This window comes from Empidonax traillii, unplaced genomic scaffold, assembly GCF_003031625.1.
Source record: "Empidonax traillii isolate 1590-97213 ecotype Southwest subspecies unplaced genomic scaffold, ASM303162v1 scaffold76:size1281806, whole genome shotgun sequence".
Classification (NCBI taxonomy): domain Eukaryota; kingdom Metazoa; phylum Chordata; class Aves; order Passeriformes; family Tyrannidae; genus Empidonax; species Empidonax traillii.
Genome location: NW_020955269.1, coordinates 323,895 through 343,593, shown reverse-complemented (window position 1 = coordinate 343,593; position 19,699 = coordinate 323,895). Strand labels below are relative to the sequence as shown.

Here is a 19,699-nt window from a genome sequence, read left to right as displayed (position 1 = left end):
TGTTAGGTAAACTGTTAAGATTATCTGTTGTGGCAGTTTTCCTAAACTCTCTTAATTCTCTTTTACATGTGAGAAATTATATCTTCATACATACATGACATACAGGGATGATGAGAGATGATCACTTGTCACTTCTAGACCCATGTTCTGTAGTTCTGTGGAAGATGGTTTTAAAACAATGTCTTTTACCTTTTCAACTGTTGTTTGTAGCTGTAAATATGTTTTCTGGAAACTTATTCAATATTGGTCAAGGAAATTCTGTATGTAGTTACTACTGGAAAGCTGAATGTTGTAGTGCAGCTTCCTCAGCTGAAAGTTGTCCATGAATTGGTGACCCAACCAAAGAAGGGTTTAAACAAAGGTTAGAGGAAAGGATAGAGAACAGATCAGTTAATTACAATGAGAGCTTGTACTGATTATTATATAGACTATGCACCTGTATTTCATTATCCTGAAAGCTTCCAGCAGAGTTCTAGGAATAACAGTGTATTTGTTTAAATAAATAAAACCCCACCATAAACAAAGATGTAGTTAAAAGCAAAATATATGGTCTTAATTGTTAAATAGTTCTTCTAAGTCTCTATTAAAGGGATGTTCTCTGCATCTATCAGCAGAACTGTAGTTAGCACATACTACAGTTCTTCCTAAATGTACTTTGTATCAAATGAACTAGAATGTGGAATTTTTCCTCTTTTAGAACTGACAAAATGTGTCTGAGTTGGAGCCTAGTTCCAGTCGTACACTGTGCTGACTTGATTCTGTATTTACAAAACATGGTCCCCCTCCGTGTGTTTTATGTACAAAAATGTTTCTTTTTTCCTTGTTGCTGACCCAAAAAACCCCAAAGAATGTTATCTGCTTTTGACATGGATTCCTTATGTGAGATGATAGTTGTTTCAACTGTAGTGCTGTTATAATGCTTTGAACGAAATATTCTGCCATTTCAAGAATTTCTGCCATATGTACATAGAGTAAGGATAGTTCTGTTACCTAAATGAAAAAAGGTTCTTTGCAGAAAGAGACGTTAAAAAGCTGTCTAAGGGATTAAAAGTTAACAATCATACTATTAAGTTTCTGAATTCATTGAGAAATTACAAATAATAGGTTCACAGGCATTAGCACAGATAAAAGCTGATAATTTTTTTGAGTTATTGAATTAGTTGTTAATTTCTAAAGGATGTGAAGTTGTAATTTCATGCCTGTTGTGTGACTATTGTGTGTCATATACAATTGTGAGAAACTGAAACTTCTCTGAGACTTCATTCTTTCAGATACCTTTTTTTGTTCTGCAATGTGGGAATATAATTATTTTAGAGTAGTACTGCAGAATAATTTTCCACTGTGAAAAGGCAGGTGACAAGAAATTTATGGCTTAAAGGCTTTCTAAAAGCAAAAGGTCCACATGATCAAAGTCAGTGTGGAATTATTATTAAGCTGGATATTCTGAGTGGTAGTAAAAGAATAAGTTTTGAGGTTTGCCTTTTGAAATTTTTATTGTTACATCTAAGCACAGAGATGCTGCCTTCTTTATGAGTCATCTTAGCCAAATTTCGCTTATTTTGGTAACATAAAGGTAAGCAAGTTACACCTGCTAAATTTAGAATATACTGTGAATTCTGTCTCTATGTATTCTCAGAATGTGCTGAGATGAACAGTGGAACCTGACAATGTTTGTGAAGGTGAAAGACTGGTCACTGTTTCTGCACTATTTTTAGTTGCTACAATACAAGAGGCTTAATTTAGTACTCTGGTAGGTCCCCTAAGACTAATCCTGTAATGTGGAAGTAATTTATCTTGTATGTCTTAAAGGCAGATAATCATTGCCCATGTGTTTTATGGGCACCTGGGTGTTTGAAAAACACTTTGGGATACTTGGGCTGCAAGAAAGCTTTTTCAAGGTAAATCTCTTAAAGGTGATAGTAACATACACGGCCATGTAGGGCTGTCTTGAGGCTGCTTGAGCCCTGTGTTTTATCTTCAGCAGGTGACTGAGAACAGATCCTTAGTAAAAAGAGTGTCTGCATGTTAATACTTGTTAAAAGTCTGTCTCTTTATGTACATAGAATCAATTAAACAGTGCTATTTCCAAGCTTCTAGCAGCTGACATTTTTTTTTTTATGCAGAGATGACATCTTTACACATAGTAGTCTTCACTGGATTTCATCTTCAGTGAACTCATGATCTCTCAGCATTCATACCCTGTGCCATTGCTTTTCCCCATATTTTAAACCATTGTATTGGTTTCCAGTGTTTTAACCCTACTGCTTCTCATCTTCCTGGTTTGTTGCCTACTTTTTCTGTCCTTGCAAGTCTCATGAATTTCATAACTAATTTGAAGATACAGAGAAACTAAATATAAAGGCCACAGGGACAGACTAAAACTATACATGATATACAAAAGACACTCCTGGCCTCTATCCAATAAGTGTCAGTGGATCTACACCATTTACTGAGGGAAACCTCACAGTTTTGGTGGTCACCAAATGCCTCCATTACTGTTTGTTTCTCAGAGAGTTACATTAATATTTCAGAAAGGTTTCACTGTCACAGTATATTGAAACTACTGGGATGACCTTAGATGGAGTGATCATTAGTCAGAATGATGGTGACAATGGGCAATGCATCTTCCCTGTGACAGCGTGGGCTGTGGTGGGGCCAGTTCCAAACAAGCCACTGCCCTCTGATGTGTCTGGTTAAAACCAAGTAATTCTGCTCCAAAGGTTGCAGTAGCCTTGTCACCATCACCAACATGGAGCTAAAACACTTGTGTTGATGTATGGTTAGGTTGAAAGGGCTGCTGAGTATAGATTACATGCAGCTAATTAGATTTGTTTGATGCCATCTACCACAGAGCCACCGTTTTGAACATTTGTTTGTGGAAGACTTGTCAACATTTTACAAATAGGAACTTTTATCCCTATTTATATTTATCAACTATCAAAGCTGTGATTACCAGTCAGCTTCACAGGCCACTGTGTACTGGTTATAGAAATGAATGGAAATCTATTAAAGCACATAATTTCCCAATTATTTTTAATATGATCCTTTTACCCTATGAAGTTCTGCTTTGGACCTGATGCCTATGAAGGCGTCCTTTTGAATCCTCCTGGCTTAATAAAATAATAAATACTAGCTAATTACCAATATTTTTTTCATACTCTAAATCAGTAGGAGTATAGAAGTCTTTTTACTAAATAGTAAATCAAATCTTTTATGTACTAAGTCAGTGGAAATGTAACATCATGTATTTTACTGTAGGTCGGAGTGTATGGGCAGGATGTGCCACGTAACACTCAAAAAACTACAGTAGATCTTGAAGATGGTAAATAAACTGAGGAGTTTGGGAATTAGATATGTCCAAGTGAAAGAATTTTTCATGTATATTTATTTAAAGCCTTCATGGTAGAGAAATGCTTTAAGAAGGAAGAGGATAATGAAATGTGCAATTAGAGATGTTTTACTTTAAATATTTAGTCAGGAGTTTTAAATGTCAAATATCACAGTGATAGAAGAAATCAATTTATCATGTCATTTTTAGTAACATTTTAGTCTGCTCCATTAAACACCAATATCTATTTAACTTGACTGTGTGAAGGGTTTTTTGGATCTTGGGATTTTTTTTTAGTTTTGTTATTTGCAAAGTTCCTTTGGAAAATGTGATTTCCTTAGATGTCTTTATTGGGGAAGATGAGCCTTTTACAGGCCTAATTAGGGCAAACAGTGGGTGAACTCTTCATTTACAAGATATTTATTTATTAGACTTGTCATAGTAACAACAGAAATGAGTTTGTTAGAATCTTGATAAAATATGATAGCAGTTTTATGACTTGCCATTTGATTTTTTTTTTTTCCTGAGACTTGTATTTGTGGGGTTTTTTTGGTTTTTTTTGGTTTTTTTTTTACCATTGGAAGTTGTATGGATAAAAGGTATTTCGGTTGGAATCCAGGAAATCATGATAGCTATCCTGTCTCACAGTTTTGTGCTGATGGTGGCCTGATGTCAGAGGAAAAAATATAACTGGGACATGTGACTGTTTAAATTAGAAATGCTATTGTAGGCAACATTTTATTTTCACAGGCAAATGTCTTCTGTGACCCACATAAAAACTTACTATATTAGTTTTAAAATGCAGTGACCAAGCTCATTAGTCAAGCACTAATATACGGGCTGCAAAGACCTACCACGTCTCAGGACACCCCCCAAGGATCAGCATCTCTTGGGAGCTGATCCCAGCACCGCCACGTGCAGGGTCACGTGTGTTGATGTGGTGGCAGTGGCCAAGGGAGGAATGGGGTTACACGATCCTGAGGCTTTCTTCCATGTCAGTCTTCTTAGAGAAAATGGGAGAGAAGAGCTCATGGAAAAGGCTACTGGCTTTTTATTCCAGCTTCTTACAGCACAGCTCCAATACAGTAAGTTAGGCCCATGGAGGATATTTTCAGTTTAATCCTTGTTTGCCTGCCCTTGTTTGATTTCTAATGTTCATCTGTATTTCTGTGACCGTTTACCTGTGATGAATTGTTAATATTTGCTTACTATCTTACAGCAAAAACAACATCTTTTAGACTGGTCGTTAGCAATAAGTAGAAGAGGACAAAATCGGCTGTGACTGTCTTTTGGGGGTTTTTGTGCCTTTTTTTGTTTGTCTGTTTCAGCTTTTTGGGTTCTTTTAAATAAAACATTTGTGGCCCAGACATCAACTTAATTTCAAGCTGTTGATAGAAAGCTGAAAGCCACCACAATACAGTTAATTAAGTCCCCTTTAACTCTCCAACTGCTGCACGAGTTCTTGCTGCAGACCTTCAGTGTGTGCTTGAAAATTTGACCAGTTATAGAAATTTTAGGGCAATTTTAATAGAACAGAAATATTTCATGGTAAATTAATAGTAGTCATTAATTGTGGTGGTCAAATATAATAGCAATCAATTATAAGAATAAATAATAGGAGTGGAGATCCCCTACTATTTTTAAAAAAACCCCTAACTTGTAAAGCTAAGTTATGATCTTTTTTATTCTTCCACAGAGCATAATCTGTTGGGTTGATGCCACTTCCTTCAGCTTGATTACATTAATTAGGCAAAAAACATACAAGATTGCAAGAGGTTCCATGTTTTTTCCTCCCAGTTTTATTTTTTTTTTATCTTAAGAGCTCAAACTAAGATTGAGATCAATTCCTTGCTTGCTTTGTAATAATTATTTTTTTTAATGCTGTACCAGGTATTTAGCTCTTCTGATTGCAGAAAGGACAGAGTGACAGCAGGAGTGCTTAATTAATTTTAGTTCAGGAATTGGTAACTGAGTGATTTTAGGTGAACTGAAAAATGCCAGGTGGCATTGGGAATAAACATGAGATCCCACAGCTGCTGCCTGAATTGACAAGAGGCGTGTCTGGCATCTGCTAATGCTCTTGCATTTATCTATGGATATTTGGGGAAATGCTTTGCTCATTGTCAAAGTTAGACACCAAATAACAGTGTGGAAACTCTAAATGAATTTGGATACCCAACCACTTCAATCTCAGTTTATGCAGTTCATGAATTGCATGACCTACATGTTCTCCAGGAAAGGTGATGTGATCCTGGAGAGAGTGGCTTCAGCTGTGTGAACTGGAACCCCTCCCAGAGCCCCCCTTCTGGGGTCCATTGGGTATTTTCTGGTTTCATTGGATACAGGACTGGATAGAGAATACCTGGTTGGTCCCTACTCTGCTTAGCCTGCTCTGTTGTCTTATGACTTGCTGCCAATGTCAAGGCTCTGCTCATTCATAGAATCATAGAATCATAGAATAGATTGGGTTGGAAAAGACCTCCAAGATCATCAAGTCCAACCCTTGATCTGACTCCAATTACTATAGCATGGCACTAAGGGCCACATCCAATCTCTGCTTAAAAACCTCCAGGGATGGTGGATCCACCACCTCTCTGGGTAGGCTGTTCCAATGCCTGATTAAATTCAGGATGCTTCTCCCAGGGAACAAGTGACAGGGCAAGAGGAAATGGCCTCAGGATGTGCCGGGGGAGGTTTGGATTAGAGATCAGGAAAATTTCTTCACAAAAAGGGTAGTCAAGCATTGCAACAAGCTGCCCCAGAAAGTTGTGGAGTCACCATCCCTGGAAGTGTTCAAAAAAACATGTGGATATAGCACTTGAGCACGTGGTTTAGTGGTGAACGTGATGGTGGTGCCCGATTGATGATTGGACTTGATGATCTTAGAGGATTTCTAAAAATTCTTTGATTGTATGGGCACATTTGCACTTCTTGCTAATCAAACAGGTCATTTGCGTAATTTGTCTTGAGCACAGGGAACTTTGTCAGAGTTCATTCTGTTGCCTGGCACAAGAGCTTGGACATGTTTCATCTACTTCACTGAAACAAGTGCTTGGTGGAAGCTCCCAGGCTAACACAGAGCTGTGCTCCCTGCCCAGACCCTGGGCACTGCTGCACCTCTCCATGAGAATGTGGAAATGATGTGTCAGGGAGAGGGCAACACTCACTGATGGTGCACTGGGGAGGAAAAAGAGCAAGTGCAGATTGGACACTACTTTATTTTACGTTTCTCTCTCTTGTCTTTTGTTTGAATTTAATTTCCATTTTTGAGTGCCTCTAGAAACAGGATGGAAATAAAAAGCAATCAGTAGCATCCCAGGATCATCAATTTAGCCAGGCTTCAAGAAGTTTCATTATGTTGCAAGAAAATTTACTGAATTTTTGTGCTAAAAATTACTTTCCAAACCTTCAATGGCTTTCCTAGGTCATTATTTCATTTTTGTACTAAGTTGTATCACTTGGGGTTTTTTTGAGTAAACTCTGTAATTGTTACTTTCAGCTGTTCAACTCCACTCTTGTGAGTGTAGTTTACACCCCTTGCAATTCTATGTGCACTTAATTTCTTTATCCTATACTTCTGTACTAACCATAGTTCTTTTCTTGGGTAAGGGGAATAACAAAGCAATTAATTTCCTTTGTATGTTTACTTTTGCTGCCAAATACTAGTAAATGCAATTGGGAAACCCTTTGCCAGATGGAAATAAGATGAAATTAGTCATTCATTTCCCATGACGATATAAGGATGTTTTTGTTCACTGTGTGTACAGACTTGACAGAAATTGGAGATTAAGGCTAAGGTTAAGGCAGGCTGAAGCTAAAGTTCACCTAAATTTCTGCTTTCTCCACACTGTAATTCAAAGTTCTCCTTTTTATCTCCTTTAATTTTCATTCTCATCAGGTTCATGACTGACAGTTTTTGCTATTAATTCTTATTAAAATTCTTAAAAAAAAAAAAGGAATTTTATATGAACTGGACATTTCAGCTCATGGTAAAATGCTTACCAGCTTCAATACCATTAAGTAAAATCATGTATATTTCTAAAAATTTGTCAAGACTACTTTTAAAGCTCTTCAGTAGCTGAATTAATGAACAAGTGGGAAATGATAATTTTCAAGAACCGTGTATCCTTATTCTTTTTGCTACAGAAGTAGTGATGGTAGAATATTTTTCTTAATTAAGTCTCTAAAGTATTTCAACATGTTTTCCTATGTTCTTTGCCACGATTATCATTAGTCTTGCTTAATGTGTTTTAAACTTTTATAACATTTTGTTTAGTATACCCTGAATGGGTTCCAAGGGTTTCAAGCTCTGCACGTTCAGTGGGATTAAATGAGTTCCCAGCTGAAGGTGTCACTGAAGGGACACCCTCGAGCTTCACATGTGCTGGGTAATGTCAGATGAACAGCAAACAATCCCTTGCAGCACATTGCATCAGCTTTTTCCTCCAACACTGATAAACAAATATGTTTTTAACAAAATAGAACTCCAAGTTAGAAAATAAAGTTATGTAATGTTGGTGTTTAGGTCTGTGTTTCTGGCCTTCGTGTGTGCTAAAGCTTGCACGTGTTCTCCTTAACTTTCTCATGCTGGCTGCCCTTCCTCTTTTGTCTGTTTGAGATAAATTATAAAGAAAAGTAAACCCAGCCAAAACCTTCTACAGGTCTAACTGGTGAGAGATAATTGCGTATTAGTGGCTATTTTGCCATGTCAGTGACTATTAATTGTTGTTTGGGGTTTTTTTTAATGCTTTCCTGATTCTTACTTCCTCCCAAATGAATGGGGAAATCACTTTAAACAACCAAGTGAAGAATTTTTTCTATTTCTTGAAAGCAAAAAATCCACAGATGTATGTGTGCTGGTTTGTGTATGTACATATTTATTCCAAACACATATGTAAATCCAAATATGCATCTACATAAATTTGTATGAAATGGTATTAACCATCCTGGAGAAGCACAGAGATGTAGGGTAGGGTATTTAAAAATGCTTTACCTAAACACAGCAGACATACATGAGCTGTGTCTGTTATCCCAGACATGATGATCTGAGGACAACCTGAGAGGCCCTTTGGACTCTGAACTCTTCTGATACATATGCTCATATGCTGCTTTCCTGTGGGGATGAAATACTTGGACTTCTGGACTCTCTGCTGACAATTTGGAAGGAGATGCAAAGTCACTTGTGCAAATAATGACTTCTTAGAGAACCTGGACGGGCTTAGCCACTTAATGGAGGATTCTGCCATCCTTCCGGGGCTGTTAATTCAGGGGAGGACTGATAGAAACTTGATTAGTATGTTCTGGGAGGAGAAACAGCTGACTATAGAAGGTGGGGAAAAAGCTTGTCACGTTCTGAAAGAAGAAAAGCCAACTTCAGCAGGGTGCTTGGATGTGGATGGCTCAGCAGGGAGTTGGGGAGGAATTGGACTCCATGGAATAAGGCTTCAGAGCTGAGAGCTGAGCTCTTGCTCTCAGTGATTTATTGCTTAGTCAGTTTGGGTCAGAAAGTAAGGAAGTTGCTTCTCTGCTACCCCTTTCTTTCTAAAATATGACCATTTTTGTTATGGAAACCTGGGTATGATAGTGACCAGGTCTGGGTGCTGTCTGTAAGAACTTGGTTTAAAAAAATGCTGATTTAGAATGAAGATGTAAGTCAGTCCCATTATCAAAGTGCTTTGATGAATAATCACAGCACTAAACTCAAGGCCTGTATGAAGTAATAGAGCTGCTTGAGCTTCCAGATTGATTTTTCGACTTGCTTTCCTGAACTACCTTGTGTTGTTTGCTATAAAATCCTTCTTTCATCTCTCCCTCTGGTTCTGTGCCATCCAACCAAAATGTGCCTCATCTTTAAACAGGTGCTTGTGAAGGGAGAATCTGACCAAGGTTTAGGATGTTGGGCAGCAATAGTCTGTTGATTCTGTGAAGTTCCAAGTATCTTTTTAATTAATTTAATTATTTTTCATAATTCTGTAATCCATGGTTCTATCACAGTTGACTCACTGCTGAAATGAACTGTGTGATCAGAGGGAGAGAGTCACTGATAGAAGAGGGAAGAGCATGGCTTTGTATAGCTCTGATGCTTCATGCCAGCTCAAGTGTGGGTCATATAGTGGTGGGGAAATTCTAGTAGTTGTCTAATTTAAAAATTTTAAAAATGTTTCTTTCTATCTATGAGTTTTGGATTGGTAAGTTTGGTCTTCGTGCTATATCATGACTTTAGTGCAGTCACATAAGCATCTGGTTCTAGTGCTTCTCTGATTTTTGTGAATAGCCATGAAGTTAACTTTGAAGGCTCATGCATGGAAAGATAAGAACCTTTGGAAGGAACATCTTCCCTGGGCTTTTTTAAATAGAAAAAAAAAATTATTCCAGACATAAGAAAATGGATTATTTATAACTGATGGTGTTATAGCCCTTCAGGCTTAAGTAGGTAAGAGTAGCTGTGGTTTATTGTAAAACTTTTGAACAGTGTCTTCTGTGTTCTGAATGTGGTTCCTAGTTTTACATCCACTAGAGGAGTGCACCTTCGATACAGGTGAGGAGAGGTAATAAGGACAACTGATTCTTTGCCCTCTACAGGCAAAGTTACTGTTGTGCGTTGTGACTCAGCCCATCCTCTGTGTGTGTATGAAATATCATGTGCTTACACCCCAAACCACTGTAGTAGCTGTGCAATTTAAAACCTGTTTTACGTTGGGCTCGTCTAACACCTTTGCCCTTGAACTCTTGCTCACAAAGGTGTTTCTCTCACTGTTTCTGATCAGGTTGTGTGAATTACCAGAGTAGGAAGAAAATTTCCTTTGTGTGAGGTGACATTTAATAACAAAAACATTTTTTACTCTTGTTTTCTTTTTTATTTTGTTACCTCTACAGTTTTGCAAGCCACAGGATTGATATGATTACACATTGGAATATCTGTATTTATTGTCATTTGCTGGTTACAGAACAGGCTGGTCTTTGAGGTTCCTAGCTACTGTGAAAAGTCCAGTCCTCTTTGAGTGCGTTGTGAGGGTGTGTGTTGCTCAACACTTTAGACTCAGTCATATATGGAAATCTGGAGGCTTTAATTCTTAAAAAGATTGAATTTGGAATAGGTCATTCATCTTCTTGAATAATTTTTCTCATCTGTCTCAGTAGACACAAATCCGGGCTTTGCAGTACCTCCTGTTGATGTAACACAGCTCATAATGCTTGTTACCTTCTCATGGGACAACTAATTTTTCACTCTTGGGTGTTTTTTTGTTTGTGCTGTTGAGCACCTGGTCTTATTTCCTTGTTTAATTGAGAACAATTAGTGATAAGGATCTGATTACTTGATGTAGTGTCACTTTAGAATTTTAAATGGCAGCTCATTCTAGTTAAAGGGTCAGTGCAGGTGGGAATTTTGAGGATTATCTGGTGATGTGTAGCTCTGTGCTTTTACAAATACCAAGCCAGCTGGTCACGTTAGGCTTGCAGAGAAATGGCAGGGCAAGAGGAGAGCAAGTGTTGCTTTCTTCTTCAATCATCTTTACTGTTTAGCTTTTCCTGCTTTAAACTATTTAGTGGTAGCTGGAAATGAGGGAACTGTTTGGTACTGGCTTAGTTAGCTCTGGTACAAAAATGCCCAAGGTAAACTAATTATTCAGTGTTATAAACCCATAGAATTGCTTGGTGCCAGATGTTTTACAAGTAGTAATGTGTGTAGCGAGACAAATATCTATTTTCTATGTTCTTTTTTTTTTTTTTTTTTTTTTTTTTTTTTTTTTATTATAAGAGGTAGAAACTGAGGGTTTTCTTTTTATTCTCTGCACTAAAAATTAACATGTTTTCTTAGGAGAAACCCATGATAGCTCATTATAGTACAACAGAAGACAGTGCTCAGAGAAGAAAACTGTGTTAAGTCTGCTTGAAACTTCCTCTTAATTTGACTTTCCAATTTTTTAGTTACTTTTGAATGACTTAAAATATTCATTAAGTTCAATTACTCTTAAGCACGTTCAGATTCTATTCCTTCAGTGCCAAATATATTATGTGATATTTAAAAGGAAATAAATCCTTCTTAATGGGTTTACTTAATTAATGCTTAAGAAAATTCTGTGGAAATGGACTATTTTAAATTATGCAAGAAATCAGCTTATATTTTAGGTACTTCAATACCACATTTCTTTCTATATAATTTCAAGTGCTGAATATAAAGTCTAGTGATCATTGCTAATTTCAAAGAAATCAATTAAAAGGTATGCTATTTTCTTAGTTGGTTTTGCTCTTTACCACTGACAACATAAATAATTAGTAAAAACATACCTTTGTTCAGTGTGATAAATATCAAATTACTAATGTTGTTGGTTTGGGATGAAGAACTTATTAATATTATTAATATATCAACAGAGGGCACTCGTGTGCTTTGAAGTGACACCAAGTCCCTGCATTTTTAAAAGTGCTTGGAATAAACTGGAGCTGAAGTGAAATGGTGTGGGTTAAAATATATAAATATTATTTGGTAGTACTTGGAAAGATTGGTCGTTGTCATATTTTTATTTCATGCTCCTTCTACTTTTGGAAATTTGCTATGTGTCTGTGGATATTTTACAGGAGGTTGAGGGAGTAGTCAGTTTGCCTTGAACTGATTCTAAAGATGCTTTGATGTGGCTTTCTAATGGAGTTTTTATTAGCTAAGATTGAACAGTTGTAATAATGAATCAGAATTTAATAAATACCTTCTTTTCAGCCAAGAAACCGGTAGAAGAATCGGAAGAAAAGAAAGCAGCACAGTCAAAGAAAAAGATCAAAGAATTAAGAGTTTTGGATGGAAAATCCGCACAAAATTTATGTAAGTGATGTGAAATGCATTAGGTCAATATCTAATTAGCATATACACACATGATTGTTCTTAATTTTTCTTGTGCCATTTTTTTTTTCTAAAAACTGCTAATTTGAAATGAGTCTTAAGTTCAGAAGTGTTTAAACACATTTTGAATTCACTGGACAACTTGGGAAAAATTAAAAAAAGTAAAATGGAAAAAATGATTTACACTGAAAGTGTAATTAAATGATGATCACTAGTTTGGCCAAGGCATAGTGTTGATAGGTTTTATTGGTTGGGGTGGACAGGCCATTCCTAGGTCCTTTCTGGTTAGAGTAATGGAGAAATAGAGCTTGGTGGAAGTTACAAGTTTAAAGAGAAAAATATTACCAAATAGGCTAACTAAATAGTGCAAATACTGCTCCTATAAATTGTAAGGAAAATAGCCCCACCTCTTTCATTTAACTTGCTTCTTCTCTCTTTAATTATGGAAGGAAGTCAATCTTTAAGAGTAATGAATTCTTTTCATTTGAATTGGAAATACCATAAAATGTCACTAGTCCAACTATACTCATGGCAAATAAGTGTGTAAAACCAAATCTGTGCGTTTTTTATTACCACGTCTACGAGCACATTTTTTTAAGCAGAAAATGAACTATGACATAACTGATATAAATCTTCAGGTTTTGAAAACATGGGTGCAGGATAATCAGCCATAATAGTTAGGCTGAATATAGAACACTTGATTCAAGTGTTATGCTAATCCACCCGTGTTTAATACTTTATAGTTTATTGAATGGGGCTCTTTTGAGATTTCATAACATTCTGAGATCAAATTACTTTGAGAACTTCCCCTCTGAAGGTTTTGCACTATATGTTGTCTCTTGTATAACTTCAGCTATCCTAGAAAGTGGTAAAGTTAGGGCATTTTTTCTTTCTTTGCCCAGCTCTTCATCACCCTTTTGATGTGGATTTTTTTTAGAATATTTTAAGTATCATTTATCCAATTGTAAATGCTGTACAGCTCTTCATACATGGTTATAAAAGCCAAAATAATAATAGGTAAAGTCTTCTAGTGGCTGAATAGATCTGTTTCAGTAGTAATATAGATGTCATTCATAAAGATGAGACTTTATTGCTAAGTAAGACTGCTAGTGAGCAACTGAGGCTGATAAAAAGTTACAAGTGTCAGAGTTTCATTTCTTAGAGAAGAAATTTATTAGAAGTCAAACAGCAGTAGTGTGTCTCATCTAACATTTATTTTATATAGGACACTTCTTAATTGTGAAACATAATTTAGATTAAGATATGATTTTTGAGTTGCTAGAAATTAAGTCTGCCTCTATATCAATCTTTTTGACCTTTTTGATTCTAATTATGTATTACTGAATTTCAGCAATATTTTTGGGTTCTTTCCGTTTGCCTTATGAAGAAATAAAGAATATCATTTTAGAGGTTGATGAAGAGAAGCTGAGTGAATCCTTGATTCAGGTATGTGAAAATGTCTCTGGTTTTGTTAATAGCTTGTTTTTTACGTCAATATGTGTGAAGGTATAAGAATTCAAGAGTAGGAATAGTTTAGAGGGTTATCAGCTACAGGTGTGTCAGTGGTGTTTACTGCTTTATTTATTTCACTTCTACTGTTGAACATGGTCACATGTAGCTGTAAAACTGTCTTCAAAAATACTGTTAACAGAAGTACCTTGCCATCTCCCACTTGATGAAGTTTCCCTTTCAAAAGGAAATCTCTAAGAATTGTTTTTTTAGCTTTGAAGACAAGCTGAAGAAGATTTAGGCTGGTGGATAATCAAGTTTTATCAGGCTTGTTATGGAAACAACTCTGCAACAACTCTGCTTGTCTCTAGTGAGAGATGAAATTACCTGAATGTTTCGGGATACTGCTGCAACTCAAAAACCATCTGCAAATGAAACCTTCTCTCAAGCTGCTTTGGTCTCAAAGTGAGCTCAAAGTCTCTCAGCCAGAGACAAGCAAATGTGGAGCACAACTTCTTTACATCCCTCTCTGACTTCCTCACTGCAGGAGGGTCACAACCCCTCATGATCTCTGGGGAACCACAGTACAGCAGAGAAGCAAGTAAAGCTTAAAAGTTGTAAAGATTTAGCACACCAGTAATACTGGTGTTGAATTGTTTTATTTAATATCATACAGAGATTCAGATTCTAGCTAACATACTGAGCTCCAGTTTATCCTTTCGTCCTTCCCTATCTCCTGTTGGCACCTTTGTCCCATTGCCCTTGAGGTTTTTTAAAATTAATTTTTGTTTCTTTCTTGGATATAGAAATTGGTTTTTCTGGGGATGCAAGGCTAAACTGAGGTGCCTCAGTACAGAGTCCTAATTTTAATTTGGACTTTTTATTGATCAGGAATGTCAGATTATGTGATTAGGAAGCCTACAGGTTTAGGAAAATCAAGAGTCTAGAGTGAGGAAATAACCCCACCTTGGATAACTGAAGCACAGAGAGGCTTCAGATTGGTTATTTCTACTACAAATGTAGTTCAAAGTAGCTAAACCAGTGGTAAGTCAGCACTGTTTTGGTCACAAGTCACAGTGACGCCATATGGGCTGCTATGAAGTAAATTAACTTGGTCCCAGCCTGACCTCATACACCATAAAAAAGGCAAATGTGATTGCAAGGTGTATCAGGTCAAGGATTGTCAGTCGAGAGGATAATTTTTATGGTTTTGAATAGGGTGCTTCTGAGACCTTATCTAAAATACTTGGTACATTTCTCAAAAATGAATTTAAAATAGAGAAGCTGAACTTAAAAACTACTTAAGATGATTGAGGGATAGAGAAACAGTCTACAGAAGGAAGCAAAAAAGATTGGCTTGATTAGATCAGCAATATAAATAGCTGTGAGGGATGTGACTACATTATAACCGTATGGGGAGAGGAGTGATGTGTGTAAGCACTGGGGAGAAAAATGAAGTTGCATAAGTAAAAGGTAATGTTAGCACCAGAATAAATGTATGTGAGTTCATCATGAATGCAACTGGCTAGAAACTCAGCAGCCTATAATCTTCACAAAACGAAGGTTTTTAAGATTGGTCCTGTTCTGCAGGGAATGGTGTGGCAGAGCTGCTTCCAGTAGCAGGGAGACACAACTGATAACCTGGAAGAGATTCCTCTGTGTTTCAGGGGATATTCTTAGAAATATATTGGGGTAAATGGGGGTGTGTTATCTATTTCATGTTCTGTCTATTCTGGTTTATTTTCATCTTAAACTGAGCTATTAACTAACTTACCAGTTTAACAGTTTTCAATACTACTGATTGGAAAAATTGTACAAACCAAACGTTGCTTTCTTTCATGCCCAGCAAAACTCCCACTTGCTAAAAATGCACATGTAGAAACTACTTTGTTCTAAGTATCAAAGTGGTGGAAGTGAAATGAGTATGGCATAATTGAGCAAGTAGCAAAGTGTTTTTTCAATTTTGCTTCTCAAGCCCTTGTTTCCTGCTGCTTTTCAAAGCTATGGTGTAATACTTAGTAGAATAAATTGGATTAATGAGTTTGAGTACACAGTAGGCTCTATACTGTTGTATCTCTTCCTTGAGGACAATGCTCTAGGGAAAAATGTTTTCAATTCCTTTGAGGAATTGTCTATGAGGGACTAAGTTTTTGTAACCATACATTTAGGGCCTTGGGACAGTAAGTAGTGACTGATAGTTTCAACCTCTTAATGTCAACCTTAGATTCCTTTTCATGTTTGTGTTAACCATTTTTATATACCTTATTTTTATGTAAACCCATATCATCATGAATACATTATGGAACTGTTTCCTGAACTACTGACAAGGATTTGAATATGTGGTCACTGAAGGCTTCATCTTTATTTTCAGTTATTCAATACATTTAATGAAAATAAACATACATATATATGTGTGTATCTATATATATGTATCTAAAAAAAGGACCTGCAGTGTTGATAGAGTAGGACATGGGTCTGGGTTAATAGGAAAGGAAACATACTTAGGTTTAAGCACGAAGCTACAGCTTAATTGTGTGACATGGAGGTCAGTCTCTGTATGTTCAACTCTGCTTGCTGAGATATTCAGCAACCCCTTAGTGTGAATATAAAAATCTCTCTGTAACAGGGATGTTTTGTATGAGACTGCTTGTCATCTTTAGTTTTCTTTATGAAGGTGGGTGAATGATTCTTTCATCTTGGAGAATTACATTTGCTGTCACTTGCAAATTTGACAAATTAGACTGATGCCTTTCTCCAGGTCGTACCTTGATTTCTCCTTCAAGCCTGGCAGAGTGATCAGTAATCAAATTCTCAAAATGAATAAGGATATTGCCAGAGTGATGGCAAGATTGGTCTGTTCTAAAAATAAGACATTTGTACCTCTAATAGTACAGATTTTCTCCAATTTAAATTTTTATATCTGAAAAAAATATGCTTCTCCAGTGTTGGTTACTTTTTTAACAGTCGCATAACTCTTTTTCTATTGATGCTTACTGGAATGGAAATGGTTTTCTTTTAATTAATGACATTGTTTTGATTTCTACTGGTGTATATATGAAAGTTTAAATGCAAACTAAACTTCTACTGAGTATCTCTTAAAACAATGTTCTTCCACCTTAATATAAGTATTTTATAGATCTAGCATATCAGTATTGAGATCTTAAGATCATATACTAATACGCATTTCTTTGGGGACATGGATAGGATTGCAAACAACTTGAGCTTTTTGCTGAGTTCCAGTATATTTGTCATCCAAAAGATCTGTACAATTTTGAGATGTAGACCTTTTTTTGTGTAAGGTATTTTGGAGTGTGTTTTGTGCACAGCTACTTGGAATGTCTGAAGATTGTAATTTTTTTTTTTTTTTTGCTAGTTATGTCTTGTTTTACACAGAGCAGTTATTTCTTGATTAATATTTAATGAGCAAGATGCAATCAGTAGGGCAAAAAAGATTGTAGATAGACAAAACCTCTTGATGCTGTCAGGCCCTGAAAAATTATACTCCAACCTTTTAATACTGAGAAGGTATTCTTCAAATCAGAGACTGTAACAGAGGAGTTCATGTCTGTATTAAATAATTACTGATTTGATTTGATGTTTATATAGTGTTAAAACTGCGTAAATAAAATAAGCTTCCCATAATTTCCTCATTCATTTCCATGTTGTGGTATTTTAAGCGTGTTATTTTTATATCTCAGTTAGTTTAATATAACAAATTTGATATAATGCCTTGTTTGTTTTAGAACCTAGTGAAGAATCTTCCTGAGCAGAAGGAACTCAATGCCTTAGCTGAATTAAAGGATGAATATAATGATCTTGCTGAGCCAGAACAGTTTGGAGTTGTGGTATGTACTGATGCAATGATTAACTGCAGAATTCCATTTTGTCACATAAAAAGAAACATTTTAGAGATAAAATATTTTGATTAGTGTTTTTGGAAGACCTGCAGCAAGGAAAAAGTTACTATCTATTTCCTGTTGAGTAACAATCAAAAAATCTCTCTGAATACATATCAGGTCAGTTTTGGTGGGGCCCTGAACAACCTGATCTAGTGGGCATTGATAACTCCAATAAATTTTTTGTTTTGTATCGAAAACTGTGTGAAAGAGTTAATATACCCATAAGTGTCTTGTGTTTGTATGCAAATATATATAATATGTGTATGTATACATGTATGTGTAAGTATGCATATACATGTAAAATACCTGTGTTTGTTGTGTACAAACACACAGAAACTTGCAAAATGGCTCTAGAAGAGGGGTGGATTCAAATTAAGACTGAAATTGTAGATTATATTCTGTTTCTTTTATTAGCATTTAATACATACTTGTAATGCAAAAGCAGGGGTATTGAGTGTTATAATGGTTGGAACCTGTCTCTGAAGGAAATTATGGAATTTGCATAAATTGCTTTAATCCAGGCTTGGTGTGATGGTTGATACCGAGGACTACCCAGGACTTGGAAATCACTTTAGGTCTTCCAAGGACCTGATAAGTCCTTAGGCAAATTAGTTCCTGTTTTCACTTCACTTTGCCAGTCCAAAAGATTAGGATGCTGATGATGCCTCTGTAATGTGCTCAGGATTTATCCTCAGCTCCACAGGAGCCAGGTTTGCTCTTGCTGGATTTTTAAGGCATTATGTGCATTAAAATGCATTAAAACAGGAATAGAGACCTCTTAAAAGGGAAGAGTAAAATCAGCTTTTTACTAAAAAGCTCCAATTTGAGCATAATTTGACTTCAGAAATGCCTTTTAAGTGATTTTTTTCCCCTTCTTTTTTTTTTTTTTTCATTATTTTTCGGTTGGGCAAGTAACAGAATATGACCTAATGTGATTTTTGTAGGGAATTTGGAAAATGAAAGATATCAATGAGTTCTTTTGAAAAACTTTAGCATATTGATATTTTTTGTTCAATAAATGGTATAAAGTTCCAAAAATCTTTTATTTCAAAACAAAGATGAGGAATTCTGGTAGAAGTCTGATACATTAGTTAGTCTTATTGCAAGAACTACCATAGTAAAACATTACCATCTATTAATTGATCAGTAACAATTTAAACCCCACACATTCCCCTATATAAACATCGTCCCTACCTTGTCTCTTCTGCTTCATCCTGTTTCTATGCATTGCTCTCTATAGCTTTTATATAAAGATGTTTCTGGGTTAGGATGCTACTTATATACCTGGTGATCATACCTTAGGATTACTACTAGGTGGTCCTTGTTTTTTCAGTTGATTGTATTGAAATAGTCATAAAAGTATCCTTATTTCCCAACAGTACCAATATACAGTCATGAACACTGTTTCATTGATTTATGTTTTTGAGGAATGACTGCCTATAGAAAGTTGAGAGAGGTTTCAACTATTTAATGCAACGTTAATTAACAAAAACTGCTTAATCAAATAATTCCAAATGGTTATGTTTGCCTTATGAAGGAACTGAGTTTCCTGAAGCTTGTTTGCTTATTCAGCTTTACCATCTGGTTTAATAAAAAGCAGTATTTTCCTTATGGATAGTGCTTCTGTCTTATTTGCAGAGGCCTCTAACTGTTTTACTAGTACTAAAATGCTGATTTTGTTTCTGATTTTGATTTAATTGAACTATCCATTGAAGTGGAAGAAGTATAGCTGAACTTTAAAATCTTTACCTGACTGGGCTTCTTTTTTCCTATATGTCAACTTAAGTTTGGAGTTCTGCATTAGTAATAGTTGTAACCTTGATGTTAGTCTGTCTGTCTTCTTCTATTCCTATCTTAAATAATATTTAAAATGTGTATCCTTATTTGTATGTAAATTTAGGCATGTTAATTATTAAGATATGTTAATTGTATAATCACTTTGCCCATCAAATTTAATAAAGATTGGAATAAGTTGCTTAAAATTTGTGTAGAAAACCCATACTTAGTAAATTATTAACTTATTAGAAGAGAGTGATTAACTTAATATTCAGCTGATATGTAAATGAAAATTAGAACTGCATTTTCATTTAGATTAAATGTTAAAATCAATTATGTGTTCTAATTAGTTATTGGAACTTTTTGAAGTTATATACTGGGATCAAAAAAGGCAACACAACTTCATATAAAGGA

General features: G+C 35.7%; 1 protein-coding gene across 5 annotated transcripts in view; it reads left to right on the top strand.

Moving 5' to 3' along the window:
* The window catches only part of DIAPH2 (diaphanous related formin 2), a 194,053-nt gene that overhangs the window by 52,523 nt on the left and 121,831 nt on the right, over positions 1-19,699 (top strand). For all 5 annotated transcript variants that reach the window (XM_027880856.1, XM_027880855.1, XM_027880854.1 and 2 more), the window contains 3 exons: positions 12,042-12,143; positions 13,513-13,607; positions 17,354-17,455. In XM_027880856.1, coding sequence (XP_027736657.1) covers positions 12,042-12,143; positions 13,513-13,607; positions 17,354-17,455 — 299 coding nt within the window. The remainder of the gene's footprint in view (positions 1-12,041; positions 12,144-13,512; positions 13,608-17,353; positions 17,456-19,699) is intronic.